Source organism: Panthera leo, chromosome B4 (assembly GCF_018350215.1).
Source record: "Panthera leo isolate Ple1 chromosome B4, P.leo_Ple1_pat1.1, whole genome shotgun sequence".
Lineage (NCBI taxonomy): Eukaryota > Metazoa > Chordata > Mammalia > Carnivora > Felidae > Panthera > Panthera leo.
The window spans coordinates 67,650,019-67,666,774 of NC_056685.1; the positions used below are offsets into that span (position 1 = coordinate 67,650,019).

Here is a 16,756-nt window from a genome sequence, read left to right on the forward strand (position 1 = left end):
ATTCTTCTTTTAATTCCATCTGTTTATGCTTTCTGTGTTATGTAGCTGTGTTATTGAATGCACAAAAATTAAGGATTGTAATTTTTTGGTGACTTAAACCCTCCATATTGATCCATCTAGTATCCTTTTTTTCCTCTTAAAGAACTCCTGTTTACATTTCTTATAGTGCAGATCTGCTGGAAACCCCTTTGCCAATTACTGAAGCTCTTTTTTCAAGACTCTGCCCAGAACTCCCAGCTTAGTTAGTCTCCATGAGCATTGATCTCCACCTCTTCATCTCAGGAAAACCATTGGGCTTTGTTTAAATTCCTTCTCCCTGTGCCTGTGGCCCTTAATGGTCTTCAGGCAGAAAGCCAGGGTGAGCGTAAGGCTTATATAATTTGTTTCCCTTCTTTCAAGCACTACACCAGCCTGAACCTTTTGTTGGTTGCCTAGTGTTTGAAATCAGTTGTTCAAAATATTTCTTCCAAGTTTCTAGTTGTCTGTGGGGAGAGTTGTCAGGTTTGCTGTCTGTTACTCCATCATGCCTGAAAGAAGAATTCTCATTATGTATTTTTAAATAAAGAAAAATGTTAGAATTGCTGACATAAAAATAATTATAAAATGCCTTTGTTGCTTCTATAAACAATATGCTCATAGAACTTTCACAAACATAAAGTGGGATAATTATGAAAATGTAATAATTATACAAAAATGTAATTAACTTTGAAGTCTATTTTATTAAGTTCCTTAAGCATGAAATAATTAAAATTATAGGGTAAATTAAATTTTAATAGTGAACCAAGTAGGAAGTATCTGTTTCAATTTTAAGATTTATATAAATATTACAAAATTGATTTTTGGATATGTAGATTTTATAATTTGTTTTGAAACTTAAAATTCATTCTTTATGCTTATAAGATAGAGTGATAGGATTTATGATCTCATAATTTTTCAGTAATATATTTTTGTCCTTAAAAATATATTTATTGATTCTTATTTTGTTGAAAATGAGTAATTTTTTTTTTTTTTGAGAGAGAGAGTGCTAGCAGGGGAGGGGAAGAGGAGAGAGAGAGAGAGAGAGAGAGGGAGTGAATCTCAAGCAGTCTCCATGTTCAGTGTGGAGACCACTGCGGGCCTCAATTTACATCCATGAGATCATGACCTGAGCAGAAATCAAGAGTCACTCAGCCAACTGAGCAATCCAGGAGTCCTGAAAATCCATAATTTTAAAAGTAGTTCTTCTCAGGGTGCCTGGGTGGCTCAGTTGGTTGGGCGCCTGACTCTTGATTTCGGCTCAGGTCATGATCTCACAGTTTCATGAGTTTGAGCCTCATGTTAGACTTTGTGCTGACAGCGCAGAGCCTGTTTGGGATTCTTCCTCTCTTTCTGCCCTTCTCCCGCTTGCGATCTTTCTGTCTCTCTCAAAATAAATAAATACACATTACATTAAAAACATCTTTTTAATGTGTATTTATTTTTGAGAGAGAGAGAGAGAGAGAGAGAGAGAGAGAGAGGGCGTGAGTGGGGGAGGGACAGAGAGAGAGGGAGACACAGACTCTGAGGCAGGCTCTAAGCTCTGAGCTATCAGCACAGAGCCAGATGTGGGGCTCAAACCCACAGTGAGATCATGACCTGAGCTGAAGTCAGACACTTAACTGACTGAGTCACCCAGGTGTCCTTAAATAAAATTTTTTAAAAGAGAAGTAGTGCTCCTCTCCTCTATCTCAGCAGAATATTGACAACTAAACTCATTATTTTACTTTAACGTCATTCGGTAAATGAAACCATATAATATGAAATTTAAATAAAGATGTTGTCAGGATTGTTGAATGTTAAATAATTTAGTGTGATTCCAATATTTAAATAAAATTTGAAAATTTGCTAAAAGCAATTCAAAGAAACCAAGAAGAATAACATTGATCAGATTTTTGTGTAAACTTTCTTTGCTTCCTGTACATACATGTATTTATTATAACATGTAACTATTTTTTTAGTTGGCTTTTCCTACTGTACTATGAACTCAGATGAGGCATGGATTGTTTTTCCTGCTTATCTTTATTCTGCACTTACTCAGTATCTGGTCTAAGATAGCCATTCAGTAAATATTTATGGATGAAGAGAAATGTAGCTGAATTTTGAAAATGAAAAGCCAACATAGTTTATTATTTCTATTGTAAAACTGTTACAGTGGGAATTGGGAAATTTCCATCAATGAATATATGTGTTATCTTTTATGATTGCACTATGATACTAGCATCTTATGATTGAGTCAACATTTCTTATTTGCCTTTATTTTATCATTTAAAAATAGGAAGTGAAGGCTCATTTCTTGTGAAAAGAAAATCCAATTCAATTAGTGTGGGAGAATTTTACCGAGATCGTGCCTTACAGCGTTGCTCACCAAATTTGCAGAGACATTCCAATTCATTGGTAAGTTATGATTAATTGTGATTATGTTGTGTGTTTTGTTATTGGTATTCTCTTGATAACTGAAATTATGTGTCAAAGCTAGGAGCTACTGGTACAGCAATTCCCTAATATTTGAAAACTTTATATACAGAATATATATATATATACACACACACACACATATACATATACATATACGTATAAACCATTTTAAATGTACATTTCTTGAGCTTTTGGGACCATATGTGTACTAAGTACACTTCAAAATGATTTATCTTTTTTTTTGTTTTTTCAGAGCTCCGTATCTATGGAGCCCAGGCTAGGTCTCTCTGTCTTATGGTGTGGCTTGGTCCTCTGAGTTCTTTTGCTGGAAGTCTTACAGTGATCCTTAAGGAAACCAGATAGGAAACTGTTCTCTTCGCTGAAAGAAATGATAGTGATTTTATTATAAATGTCTATTTGTTTAATAGGGACCCATTTTCGATCATGAAGATTTACTGAGGCGAAAAAGAAAAATATTGTCTTCAGATGACTCACTCAGTAAGTATTTGACAATAATCGTAAATAAATAGATATTTTGAGGAGAATACAGTACTTTTTAAAATTTCTTCTGTTCAGTTTTTTGGGTGTTAATTTCATCGTCCATAACCTTCAAATTCTGTGTACCTAATGATATCACACACTGTAGAAAAATGAAATACAGTTATAGATTTAAAACTTTACCTTTTACGATGCTATGTAGGACTGACTGACTTATCCTTTCTACTACTTTCCTGAAATGTAAATAGTACTGTCACCAATGCAACTCTTCATCTCTTTCTGCAGGTCTATTGTTTTTTTTTTACACTACTTATACCATTTGATTAAATATGTATTATTTATTGTCCACCTCTGCCACTGGAATGTAAGCTCTGTAGTTTGTTTTCTACTGAATCTCCAGTGCCTTGAAGGGATCCTGACAGTAGTGGGTGATCAGTACATATTTACCAAGTGAACTTAAATTACTTGCTTATGTTTCCATTGTTTGTTTGTTTTTGACAAAAGGGTCATCAAAACTTCAATCCCATATGAGGCATTCAGACAGCATTTCTTCCCTGGCTTCTGAGAGAGAATATATTACATCATTAGACCTTTCAGCAAATGAACTAAGAGACATTGATGCCCTAAGCCAGAAGTGCTGTATAAGTGGTCATTTGGAGCATCTTGAAAAGCTGGAGCTTCACCAGAATGGACTCACGAACTTTCCACAACAACTGTGTGAAGTAAATTTAATTTATCCTTATAACTCTCAGGATATTTGAAGAGTTTTTGCAGTTTGATCTAATTTGCATGGTTAAATCTTTACAAAGAAGGATCTGCTTCTGCTTCATTGGATAGTAATTCCCCCTTTCTTGTAGTTGTCACATTAGTATCAGTCTGTGTGGTGTTCAAGAACATCTTTGAGGATGGGGACCTGATGAAAAGGAATGCTAGGTTCTGTCCTGATGATACATGTGTACATGGTAGGATGTATCAAGGCTATACATTCAGTTATTTACTTCTAGAAGACAACTTAAAATGTTTAAAGTAGATAGACTGTTACACCTGGTTTAGTGGCACTGGCTCTGGCTTAGCTACCAGCTGTTTAACAATAAGTGTAACTTTGGCTGCTCTAAGCTTTCATTTCCTTACCTGCAGAAATACAGAGTCTCAGCTAAACTATCCGTAAGGCATTTATCAAGTTTTAAAATTATATGAGACTTAAAAGTTGATTCTTTTTGCTCAAAGTTCCTGTTTTCAAAAATTGAAGTATTAAATGATCTGCCAATAGAACAGTCCTCTGAATATTGACTTTGTTCATCATTTTTATGTACTATAGACAAGAGCCAAAGATACACTGATGAATTAAAATAATCTTAATAAAATATTTAAATTATTAAACTGAATTCTTAGACTGAACTGCAAAGTTTGATGAAAAAACTATTTTTCCTTCCCTTTTCTCACCTATAAAGCTTACGATAATTTTGAGACTTTTTAAAGCAACATTAACGTTGCATTTTTTAAGTATGTTTAAGTGGTGTTTTTCCTTTAAAATGTGTGTATTTGGAGAAAGGGAGGACAGTCTTCTTGCAACCCATGTCTGAAATGTGTTCACTCTCTCCTTCTCCCCCTCTTCGCCAGTCTAAATCCACCAGGTCACAAGGGTCCTTACCCTTTTCTTTTCTTCTCCTCTTCATCCATCCAGACCAGGTTGGCTACACACCCGATTTACATTTCCATGGCATCCACGTTTTTCCCCCACTGCTCATTCACTTATAAGTTTTTGTATATTCTCTTCACTAAATTGTCAACTTCCTGAGAACAGGAACTGTTTCAGGCTTGTTCATGTCTGTTCTCAGTGCCTCATAATGTCTTCCATACAGTAGAGCCTTAATAGATGATTATTGAATTAATTCATGAAGGAATTAGTGACTGACACTTGGTACACCTTCAATAAGTATTAGTTACAGAGTAAGTAAAATAGGACTAGAATATAGCTTAGCTGAAAAAAAAAAAGAGGATTTGAAAAGAGCATGACAGGTTGAAAAACATCAGGGTATTTAAAGACCAGACCAGCTCAGAATCTCTTAAGGAAATTTTAAATTGACATCAATAATGGCAGTTTTTAAAATCACAGCTTGTAGGTGTCTATGCCAAAAAATTTCCTGGTTAAAATTTGGGAATGAATAATGTAAAAATACATTTTTTTGAATATAATCTGGTAGGATCTGAAACAGTGACAGATAATTTTGAAACAACTTCTGGGGCAAAGATCCATTAATATAAGCTTTATAATCATGTCAAACTCTAGATTTCTGTGAGGATAAATATATTGGTATATAACGAAGAGCAGAGAGAAGAGATTATTTTTTATATTGTAGCCCTTTGACGACAATCCATACCAAAGATTTAAGACATTGACATATAAATCTAAAGTTTCTTATTGTCATGGTAAAATTAGAAAGTTTTTAAAAATGGAAAATAGAGATTTGAAACAAAAAGTTTTATAAAAAAGAGGAAGTCCTAAAATGAAACCTGTATACAATGACTACTTTTTTGGTTAAGTCATATTTATATTAAAATGTATAACAGTTTCTAAAAGCTAGTATTTAAAAATGTATTCCCAGGATTATGTTGTACTGTTTATTCATTAATTAATTCAAATATTTGTTTAGCCTTATTCTGCTTCCATTTCACTCTTTGTGGGAATAATTTACAAAAACAAAACAAAACTGAAATAAGCTCTTAACCCTGTTTTTGTGAATTGCTTTTGGCAGTTACCTGTTATGTTTTCCTGGTTTTTACCTATTTAATAGCAGGGATGGTTGGATTAGTCATTACACTGAGGTTCTCTTGTGGATTGTGTTTTCAGGTTTTTGGAAAATTCTTAATGGTTCTAGTTACCAGCGGTATGGAAGGCAGAAATATTAGCTAATTTGAAGTTTTTCAGATGGTTTTCAGATGGTTAGAGAATTTTAAAATGTTGTCTTTCCAGACCCTGAAGTGTTTGACACATTTGGACTTGCACAGTAATAAATTTACATCATTTCCCTCTTACTTGTTGAAAATGAATTGTATTGCCAACCTTGATATCTCTCGAAATGACATCAACCCCTCAGTAGTTTTGGATCCTGCAGTGAAGTGCCCAACCTTGAAGCAGTTTAACTTGTCATATAATCAGCTGTCTTCTTTTCCTGAGAACCTTGGTGATGTGGTAGAGAAATTGGAACAGCTCATTTTAGAAGGGTAAGAAAGGGGCTCATTAAGTACAAAAGGGTTGGCTTACATTGAAGTTTCATAAGAATGACAAAATAGGCTGGCATTATTTCTATAGTAATGGGTTTTAAACCATAATATGAGAAGAGACTGAGGGAATTAATATTATAGCTTCTATCAGTTGACTTAAATTTTTACAACTAATTTAAAACTTAATCAGTCTGCTTTGATGCTATTCTTTGAAGGCAAATTGTTTTGATTTTTTTCTTCAAAGCATATGAATTTATGCAATTTAATCCTCATTTTGTTTCTTATAACTAGAAATAAAATATCAGGAATATGTTCCCACTTAAGCCTGAAGGAACTGAAAATTTTAAACCTTAGTAAAAACCACATTACATCCCTATCAGAAGATTTCCTTGAGGCGTGTCCTAAAGTGGAGAGTTTCAGTGCCAGAATGAATTATCTTGGTAAGTATCCTGTGGGAATCTCCTTTTAACCAGTATTAGAGGATGAGTCATACATGGACATTTCAGGTGGGGATATAAAGGTGGCATTTCAATTTAAATGTAATGGGGGAATTTCAGATATAAAGTTAACAGGTCAGTGATTAAAAAAATGAGTTTTCAAGCCATGAAAACATGGAAGAAACTTAAACGCATATTGCTACATGAAAGAAGCCAATCCGAAGAGGCTACATGCTATATGATTCCAACTATATGACATTTTGGATAAGACAGAACTGTGGGGACAGTAAAATAACCAGTGATGGTCAGGAGTTTGGAGGGAGGGAGAGAGGAATGAGGAGGTGAGTGGGATTTTTAGGACAGTGAAACTATTCTGTGTGACGCTGTAAAGTGGGTACGTGTCATCATACATTTGTCCTAGAGGACATACAACATGAAGAGTGAACTTTATTGTAAATGATGAATTTTAGTTAATAATAATGTATTAATATTGGCTTACCAATTATAACAAATACACCAAGCTATGCAAGTTATTAGTCATAAGAATAAAAATGTGTGTGTGTGGGGAGGGGGAGGATGGTGAAGAGAGAAGGGCTTTAAGGGAACTCTTTGTAGTTTCTGCTCAATTCTTCTGTACACCTGAAGCTACCCTAAAAACTAGTTTATTTTTAAATTCTAAAACATAAAAATTTTTAATACTGAAAAAATTTTCAATTTAAAAAATTACAGCAGATTGCTGTCATAGACTAAAATGACATTTCCTTGGACTCCCAGATAGTCCTTTATACTATGGTTCATTTTAGTCTGGAAAACTAAAAATGCATATGGCTGCATGAACTGGTTGAAGCCAGAATACTGAGTGCCCAACTGAGGTTTACTCAATTTTTTGGATTATAAATATAGTTAACTGTTATTATTTCTTTTAGAAATAAAATTAATCAGTTAACAGTTTTCAAATTAGTAAGGTTAATGTGTATTCATTGAGCACTTGCTCTGATACTACAAGATATTCTAGTAATACAGAATATGATCATCACTTTTATTAAAAGTTGGGGAATACTCCATTTTCTCTTAGCATGTGAGATAGCAGGGAATTATGTTTATTTGTGGTCTATCTGAGCATTCTAGTATTACGGGACAAAATACTTTTATGGAAATATATGGGGACTCCCCATATTTTATCTTCCTCAAGAAGATAAAAGGAGCCCACGTGCACCTTCCCATCCATGTATACTGACTGACTCTGTAAACTACTTTTTAATACTGCTTAAAAGCAGAATACAATTTGACATATCCTAAAATATTTTATTTTGTTGGAACTTTCAGAAGCTAGTAATGATAAAAGCTATGTAAATTTGTATAATATTTTCTTCCTTTCTCCCTTCCTCTAGGCCTCTTGAATATTGACCATTTTCCTACTATGGACCTGAAAATGGGGGATAGAGTGGTTCCCTCTCTAATGAGCAAAGAAAACCCAGTCTCTGTCCTTAGGGAATAAGTAGTTAGGTTCAGAAGACAGGCATTCAGTAACTAAGCTAAGTGTTGTGAGGAAAAGTTGAGGATGCTACTGGGGTACCTCGGTGGGGGGTAGAGGCTCATATCCAGACTGTGGAGACAGGGAAAGGTTTCTGTGTCTCTGACACTTAAGTTGGATCTGGAAAGAAGAGCATCCCAAGAAACCTGAGGCTTGATTCATACGTCATCTCAGCTGAATCTCATAAAAATCCTATAGGATAGGATAGGTATGATCTCTGATCGACTGAGATTTTTGTGTGACATAGAGGTGTAGAATGAATTAACTAGTTGTAGTGGAAACTTGAATACAGCCAAGTTCAAAAATCTGTTTGCTTTGCACTACAACAACTGTGTAGTTTTAGGGTCTTTCATTTGGAAAGATGCCCTAGGAAGGTGATATCTGAGCAGAACCACTAACCATTACAAATAATCCCACGTGAAATATAGTTTCAGTCCTTTGACTTTATGAGTGTCTTTTCCATACAGCATCTGAACCTCTTAATTCTTAAGAGGAGAATCATTTATTTTGCCACAAATACTTTTCAGATATAGGTAAAAAATAACAGCATGTTCCTTTTCAGCCTCTCAGGAAAACAGCTTCGAGCAGTGTTTTGGAACACTTTGACTCTTGAAGATTTTGCTAGAGAAAGTATAACCCATTGAAAATGCTAACAAGTAGTTTCTCAAGCCACTTTCATAGAACCATAGAGCTTTAGATATCTGAAGAATCTCAGAGTTCATCTGGTATAGCTGCACTATTTTACAGATAAAAAATAGGCTGAATGATTTGCTCAGTTTCCAAAATTGTGTCCACAGAGTTTTATTTATTATACTTCATACTGTATTTCCTTTTTGGAAGTTCATAAAATATATGAGAATATTGAGAACGCTGAGATATTTCACCTTATTTTACTTAAATGTTTCCCCAGTCTCTTAAGATCATATGATCAAAGAATACTTTTATTAAGTAACATCCACTGTTGTTGCATAGAACACTCTTTATTAGGTGGTACTGTAAAGAATTTTTATCTTTACGTTGTATTGTGTATTAGTTTTCAAAGTGTTTTGTTATATTTACTTAGGAGTAATATGAATTAATTTATAATTTATGTACACATAATAATATCACATAATTTGGAATGAATATTCTAATAATTTTTACTCTGTACAGATGTTGGGCATAGATTTGTGTTCAGATAATTGTTTAGATTTCAGATGAAAATATTCTTAGAAGGATGGTGTATTATTTTAATGTTCAGTGTTAGGAGTAAGGATATTACCTTATTTTAAAAGTCAGCATGAAAATGGAAATTGAATTAAGTGACAGGTCCTTGGTAGCTGTTCTTACTGTCAAATCTAATGGGAATCTAGTTAAAATGATTAAAATGTCCCTTATCTCACTTTTATTTTCTTTTAGCTGCTGTGCCTTTTTTGCCTTCTTCTCTGACAAGCCTAAAATTGTCCCAAAACAGATTTACATGTGTTCCTGAAGCAATTTTAAATCTTCCACAGTAAGTTTGCTATTTTAATTTTAAAACCACATGAGCTAGAACAAAGCCCTCAGAAACATGGTTTTGATTTAGGCATATCAATTGATTTATAATTCATAATTGATTTCTAAAGCTATTCAGTTTAATGTTCTTAAATCTATGAATGTTTGTTTTTTACTAGGCAAGACACCCAAGTTGCTATTTGTGTTTTCTTTAACTTTTATATTAGGGTGCTATTGTTTTGAAACAATTTAATCTTAATTAATGTTTGCACCATTACAAACAATTGAGGTTATAGTGGCTATCATTTTAACTTTAAAATTTTGCTTGCTCTCAGAGGTTGATATGCTACTAAGATATTATTAACTTTGAAATTATACTTATGTTTGAGTAAAAACTGGAGAAAGAGTGGTTCCCTCACTAATGAGCAGAGCAAACCCAGTCTCTGTCCTCAGGGAATAAGTAATTAGGTTCAAAAGACAGGCATTCAATAACTAAGCTACATGCTGTGAGGAAAAGTTGAGGGTTATACAAGGGTACCTCGGGGAGGATCTCATCCAGACTGTGGAGGCAAGGAAATGTTTGGTGAAGACATTTTTGGTGAGGATTAGGACAATTTATATAGCTCTAGGTATTTGGGGATGTTTCTAGTTAGTTTCATTAAAAAAATGAAAGCTTCCTATGTTATCTTAAATACCATTATAACTGTGTTGTATATATTATAAACCAAATCCATAAGTGTATATGTGCAAATATATATATATATATGTATATATATATATATATGTATGTATATATACATATATATATATATATACATATATATATATATATATGTATATAGGCAAATAATGCTTAGTTATAATCTAGCCATAGAAGATGTCAAACAGACATATAATAATTAATTTCAATCTGGCTTTAGAACATGTTAGACACTGTTTTAAGTGCTCAATGGTGGATGCTGCCTTTAATTGTCCTAATAAAACTGGAAATAGGTGCTGTTATTATCTCCACTTTATAATGAGAATATGATTTTATTAAAGAGATGAAGTAACTTGCCTAAAGTCACAATTCTTAAACTCTGGTGGCTCAACCTTCTAGTCTTAACTCATGTATACAGGCACCTCTAGAATACAGGTGGTCTTATATTTTAAACATAATATGTTCCTGGGGTGCCTGGGTGGCTCAACCAGTTGAGCGTCTGACTTTGGCTCTGGTCATGATCTCATGGTTTGTGAGTTCGAGCCCCACGTCAAGCTCTGTGCTGACAGCTCAGAACCTGGAGCCTGTTTCAGATCTGTGTCTCCCTCTCTCTCTGCCCCTCCACCACTCATGCTCTGTCTCTCTCTCTCTCTCTCTCAAAAATAAATAAACATTAAAAAATAAAAATAAAAAAACCATAATATGTTCCTGAAAATGTGTTTGAAAGTCAAATATTTATGAAAGTTAATTAGTAGATACCTTACCATAAAGGTTTCTTCCCAAATAACTAAAAATATTATTCGGTCCTTAATTGCTCTATACTTTTAGACAACATCTCCAGATATACATTTCTAGCATTTTGTATATATTTCTTTAAAACAATTTTCTGTGAAACAAAAGAATATGCATTTGCCAGCTTAAGTTCCCATTGAGGCTAAAAAGGATTGCTTTTGAACAGTCTGGTGATTCTTGGCTTTATCTAAGTTGTATGGTTTGTTAGATATTCACATCTTTTCTCTAAAACAGTCCAATTAATTTTCTTATTTTCACACATCTTTATGAGATAGTTAAGGGCAGAATCCAGGATCATTGTAAAATGAGAGCAAAAACATGTAGACCTGAATCTTGGTGTAGAAGGCTGTACGACTACATGAGCTTAGGTAGAACCAATTCATCATGGTTCAGATATGCTGCATGAAAGGGGTCAGTATATAACTGCAAAAGTCCAGGCAACCTTTACATGGTCAAATATGTCACCATCACTGACTGTGTATTCTTCCTACACATGTACGCTTATATGTGACATGTGTTTTTCTGTCGTTTCCTGCAAACTTTGGGGAGTGTATTCCTGCATGAAAGCAACCAATTTGCATTGGGCCTACCACATGCAAGACATCATGTTCAGTGTTGAGATATTTATCATACTGAGACAAGCTGTTAAAAGGTTATGCCCCTGCATGTTATTAATTAGCTCCAGGACATAACCTCTGAAGAATCCTCCCAGTAACGAGGGAAATTGAAAAGAGAAGCGGGGAGCTACATATTTGTAACCCTTGTGTAGAAGGCATATTTATAAATCTTGTATAGAAATGACCATTTTTGCCTTTGTTAATTATGATATCTCATGCATCATAAACATTGGTAAACACTGGCTCTTTCATTCTAAGATTGACATTTTCATGGTTCTGAAGTAAGGAAATTATGCTTCAGTTTTGTTTTTAATGTTCCTTATTCATTTAAATGTTGTTCCTAGTAAGACATACTTTTTTCTAGCCCATATACGTCTCTATGAACACACAAGAACACATGCATACTTAAATATAAATAATGTTAGTTTTAAAGTTGTTTCTCTGGTGAAAATTGCTTGTGATATTATCTCACGTGTTGTGGAAGCACTCATTTGGCTTTTATCTTGACATTGTATTGTTCTAGCTTACGGTCCTTAGATATGAGCAGCAATGATATTCAATATCTACCGAGTCCTGCACACTGGAAATCTTTGAACTTAAGGGAACTCTTGTTCAGTTTTAATCAGATCAGCGTCTTGGACTTGAGCGAAAAAGCACATGTATGGTCAAGAGTAGAGAAACTGCATCTTGCTCATAATAAACTGAAAGAGGTAAGAGGTCATCCTATTTGTTTAAAATGATTGCCGATTTAATAATGTGCTTTTGTGATTTGAAAACATCACGGATTGGCCATTTTGAAATCTGTTTGATATTTCTTATCTTTGAATAACATCCAATCCTACCATGAAGTAAATGGGCATATTAGCGTAGGTTAACTTTCTTAAAAATCACTTTGTGTTCTAGTTTTGAAGAATTATATGGACATATATATTTAATTATGAATATGTGTAATGCTCTAAGTGTTTTATTTTTCACTAAATCTCTGATCTCATCACAGACTCACAGATACTCTATATTTCCCAAGTTGTTGCTGAGCCATACGCAGTATGTGTTTTTCAGCTGACTTTCCTATTTTCTTAAACTTGTGCATGCCTCCATCATGCTGCCCTTTACCCCAGTGGGTCAGCCTTCTTTGCTTCACTCCATTGCCTCTGTTGTAAATCTAAAACTGATTTTTCCATTCATCCGAGAAAAAAAATATATTTTTGCCAACTTCAAGTTTTTTTGTATATGAAAGCCAAAAAGAATTAAGTTCAGAAAAACTGTGGGGGCACCTGGGTGGCTCAGTCAAGTGTTCGACTTCAGTCCATGTCATTATCTCACGGTTCATGAGTTCAAACCCTGCATCGGGCTCTATGCTGAAAGCTCACAGCCTGGAGCTTGCTTCAGATTCTGTGTCTCCCTCTCTCTCTGCCCCTCTCCTGCTCACACTCTGTCTCTCTCTCAAAAATAAACATTAAAAAAAATTAAAAAGAAACTGTGAATATTTTTTGCTACTTGTTTTTTTTTTTTTTTTTTATTTTGTCAGCAAATCATTGTTTTCTGTTGTAAAAGTAATGCACACTTCTTAACAATTTGGAAGAGGAAAAAATAAAAAGACCTCCTACCAGGATACTACCTAAAGTGTAAACATTTAGTTATATTTTTAGAACATTATGTTGTATGTAAGTTTATAACTAGATCTTTATAGTTTTACTGAAGAACATAGTGTAAAGGAACAGACTGAAGTCACAGATGACTGGATTTAGATAAATACAAAAAACTTCTTTACTTTCAGTGTTGTGAGGAGGAGATGTTTACCAAGGGAGAATGGGTTTTTAAAGATTATAAATAAGTGATATATATTGTTTTGGGTAAGTCATTTATACTTGCATATATTTGTATTGACAACTATGACAGATTCTGCTGAGAGATTATTCAAGTTGCAGATAGGCTCTCTGAGCCTTTCTCATTTCCTAGTAAGCACCTTGTTTCTTGGCAACACACATTTCTTCCTTCCTACCAACAGATTTGCCCTTTTTTTTTTTTTTTTTTTTTTTTTAAGATTCCTCCTGAGATTGGCTGTCTTGAAAACCTGACCTCCTTTGATGTCAGTTACAATCTGGAACTGAGATCCTTTCCTAATGAAATGGGGAAATTAAGCAAAATATGGGATCTTCCTTTGGATGAACTACGTCTTAATTTTGATTTTAAACATATAGGATGTAAAGCCAAAGACATCATAAGGTTAGATAATTTTATTTCCATTTTTAAAATTAAGTTTGCTTCAGATGTTTTTTAGTCTGTGACTTTGATGGATATAATAGTTATGATTTAGGAAATAATACATAGTACTGTTTCATGGTAATATGCTATGTGTCATTTGCCTTTTATTTAATAAATGGGTTCATTTGGTGCCACTGAAGAGCTTTTCATTTTCTCCTAGCCAAGCTGATGTGGAGAGAATGGCTTTCCTTTCTTATCCATGCTTTTCATTAGAAATGGACTCTAAAAGGAAATTATGGCTATTTGGTCTCTAGTTACAAATATATGTTCTAAAGAAATAGTGCAAAGTATAATGACTTCTCAAGCTGCATTTCATATAGTGAATTGTTACCATGTGTCTGTTATATCTTAAAGCATTATAGATACTTAAATGATATAAAATTACTAACTTCAATTTTGCCTGAGGGTGAATAACCTACTAACCCTGGTCATTTTTGAAACCACCAAAGCTCTCCAGACATCACTGCTTGTGGTCTTCACACATTATGAACTTCAAATATCTTTGCTAATGGACTGTATCTTACTCTCTGTCACCACTTCAGTGTGTCAGTCTTACTATTGCCTACTTGTAAAGTTATTTAATCCCATTTCCACCAAATTACTCCTATCTATATTTATCTTGCAGGCTTCAGCTCATTTGTCACCTCTCTGTATCCATGACTTGACTATAATATCCAGCAGGGCAGGGACCATGGCTGCATTCACTCATAGTGTGATTCTTGTCACCTAACATAAAGCCTGGCATATAATTGATCACTGTTGAATTACCAGTGAATTGCATACTTACTTAATTCTCTTATGCTTAAATTTTCTTAAATTACATTTAACTTTTTATCTTTTTATGAGGAAAGATTTGGTTTTCTGTTCCCCTAGACTTGATTTAATTTGCAAAGTAAGGCTTTGTCACTAGCTAAACTAAACATGACTACCTTTTATTCTACCTGATTGTTTCCCATGATTTTCTCTCCTGAAACTGGATAGATGTTCAAATTAAAATGGGTTCAATTCTTGGTAAACATTTAGCAGAACTACTTTTTAAGGTATTATGCTGTATGATGAAGCCACTATATCTACTTGTAAATGTGTTTAACATTTTGAGTAGAGGAGACTGGAGTACTTTAGAAATTGTAGGCATCATTTCCTTTTTTGAAGGATGAGTTTTTCAAAGTGTGCTGACTTCTTACTAGACATTTGGGCCATGGATATTCTTGCTTATTGATAATAAAAACAGAGGGGCACTTGGGTGGCTCAGTTGGTTGAACGTCCGACTTCGGCTCAGGTCATGATCTCGCAGTCGGTGAGTTCGAGCCCCGCATCGGGCTCTGTGCTGACAGCTCAGAGCCTGGAGCCTGTTTCAGATTCTGTGTCTCCCTCTCTCTCTGCCCCTCCCACACTCATTCTCTGTCTCTTTCTGTCAAAAATATATAAACACTAAAAAAATTAAAAAACAAAAACAAAACAGCGTAAGTTGTATGTGAGAAAATGATTTCAATAATAACAGGCACAATATCTGATCTGTCAGGTTGTATTTTCTCAAGCATCGAATTAAATCATGAAAAGTAATGATGGCTTTTGTTCAGATCCTTGAGAATGTTGGTCAGAATCCTATTAGATTCTGGATCTAATGGATCAGTCAATATTCCCTAAAATTGACATATGACTTATTTTGCTCCTTTAATTTTAGTTCTTAATGTTTATTCATTTTTGAGAGACAGAGAGAGAGCACGAGCAGGGGAGGGGCAGAGAGAGAGGGAGACACAGTATCCGAAGCAGGCTCCAGGCTTTGAACTGTCAGCACAGAGCCCCACATGGGGCTCGAACTCATGGACCATGAGATCATGACCTGAGACTAGGTCGGACACTCAACCGACTGAGCCACCCAGGTGTCTCAGTTTTGCTCCTTTAATTTTAAACTGTGGCAACATTTCAACATAGTTAAAAATATGACTTTCTATATCCAACATATTTTTAAGAACATTTAAAATCTAGTATTAATTTAAAGGTGGTCTGCTTCGCTACCTACACCACTTCGAATTAGTTTCAATTATTTTTTTCATTAAGATTGTTAGAAAAAGCAACATATTATCTGCTGATAGTATAATAGTTTACATGTATTAATTTATAACATAACCAGTATGTTCTCAGTTTCCATTTGTACTATATATATGTATCTATGATATATATGAATGTATACATTATATATACAATATATAGTATATATACATACACACACACACACACACACACACACACACACACAGGCACATATAATATATCCAGTGAGACCTCACTATCAAAGTTTAGTATAACAGTATGCATATATACTCTATCTTCATTCTCTGTCATAGGGGCTTTGTAAAATTTTATACCTTGTAATTTTTAGGGTTTTATCTGTGTTATTTAAAGAAATTCATATATATATATGTATACACATATATATGTACATATATATACACCCAATGCTAATTACTTCATAATTATTAGCATTCTAATTACTGTTGCAAACATATTTTGATTATTTCTGGTGATAGTGTAACAGGTCATTTTTTTGATAATGCTACCAGTCATTATCAACTACATTAACATCGCTCACAAAATATATGCACTAACAGTGTGTTGAAAGACATGTGCCCTTATTAGGTCCATGAGCTAAGCACTGTTTGGCACTATATTTTAGAACAGTCTGGTATTTTAAAAATTTCAACACCTAAGAATTCACCTATATCTTAAGTAACAGTGTTAATTAAGCAGCTTATTATTTTACTTTTGTCTTTCAAATACC

General features: G+C 34.0%; 1 protein-coding gene across 1 annotated transcript in view; it reads left to right on the forward strand.

Moving 5' to 3' along the window:
* LRRK2 (leucine rich repeat kinase 2) overlaps window positions 1-16,756 on the forward strand; it is a 135,809-nt gene that overhangs the window by 59,893 nt on the left and 59,160 nt on the right. The window contains exons 21-28 of the mRNA XM_042946262.1: window positions 2,294-2,412; window positions 2,862-2,931; window positions 3,436-3,653; window positions 5,906-6,156; window positions 6,448-6,596; window positions 9,526-9,619; window positions 12,233-12,419; window positions 13,754-13,935. Of these exons, the coding sequence (XP_042802196.1) occupies window positions 2,294-2,412; window positions 2,862-2,931; window positions 3,436-3,653; window positions 5,906-6,156; window positions 6,448-6,596; window positions 9,526-9,619; window positions 12,233-12,419; window positions 13,754-13,935 (1,270 nt within the window). The remainder of the gene's footprint in view (window positions 1-2,293; window positions 2,413-2,861; window positions 2,932-3,435; window positions 3,654-5,905; window positions 6,157-6,447; window positions 6,597-9,525; window positions 9,620-12,232; window positions 12,420-13,753; window positions 13,936-16,756) is intronic.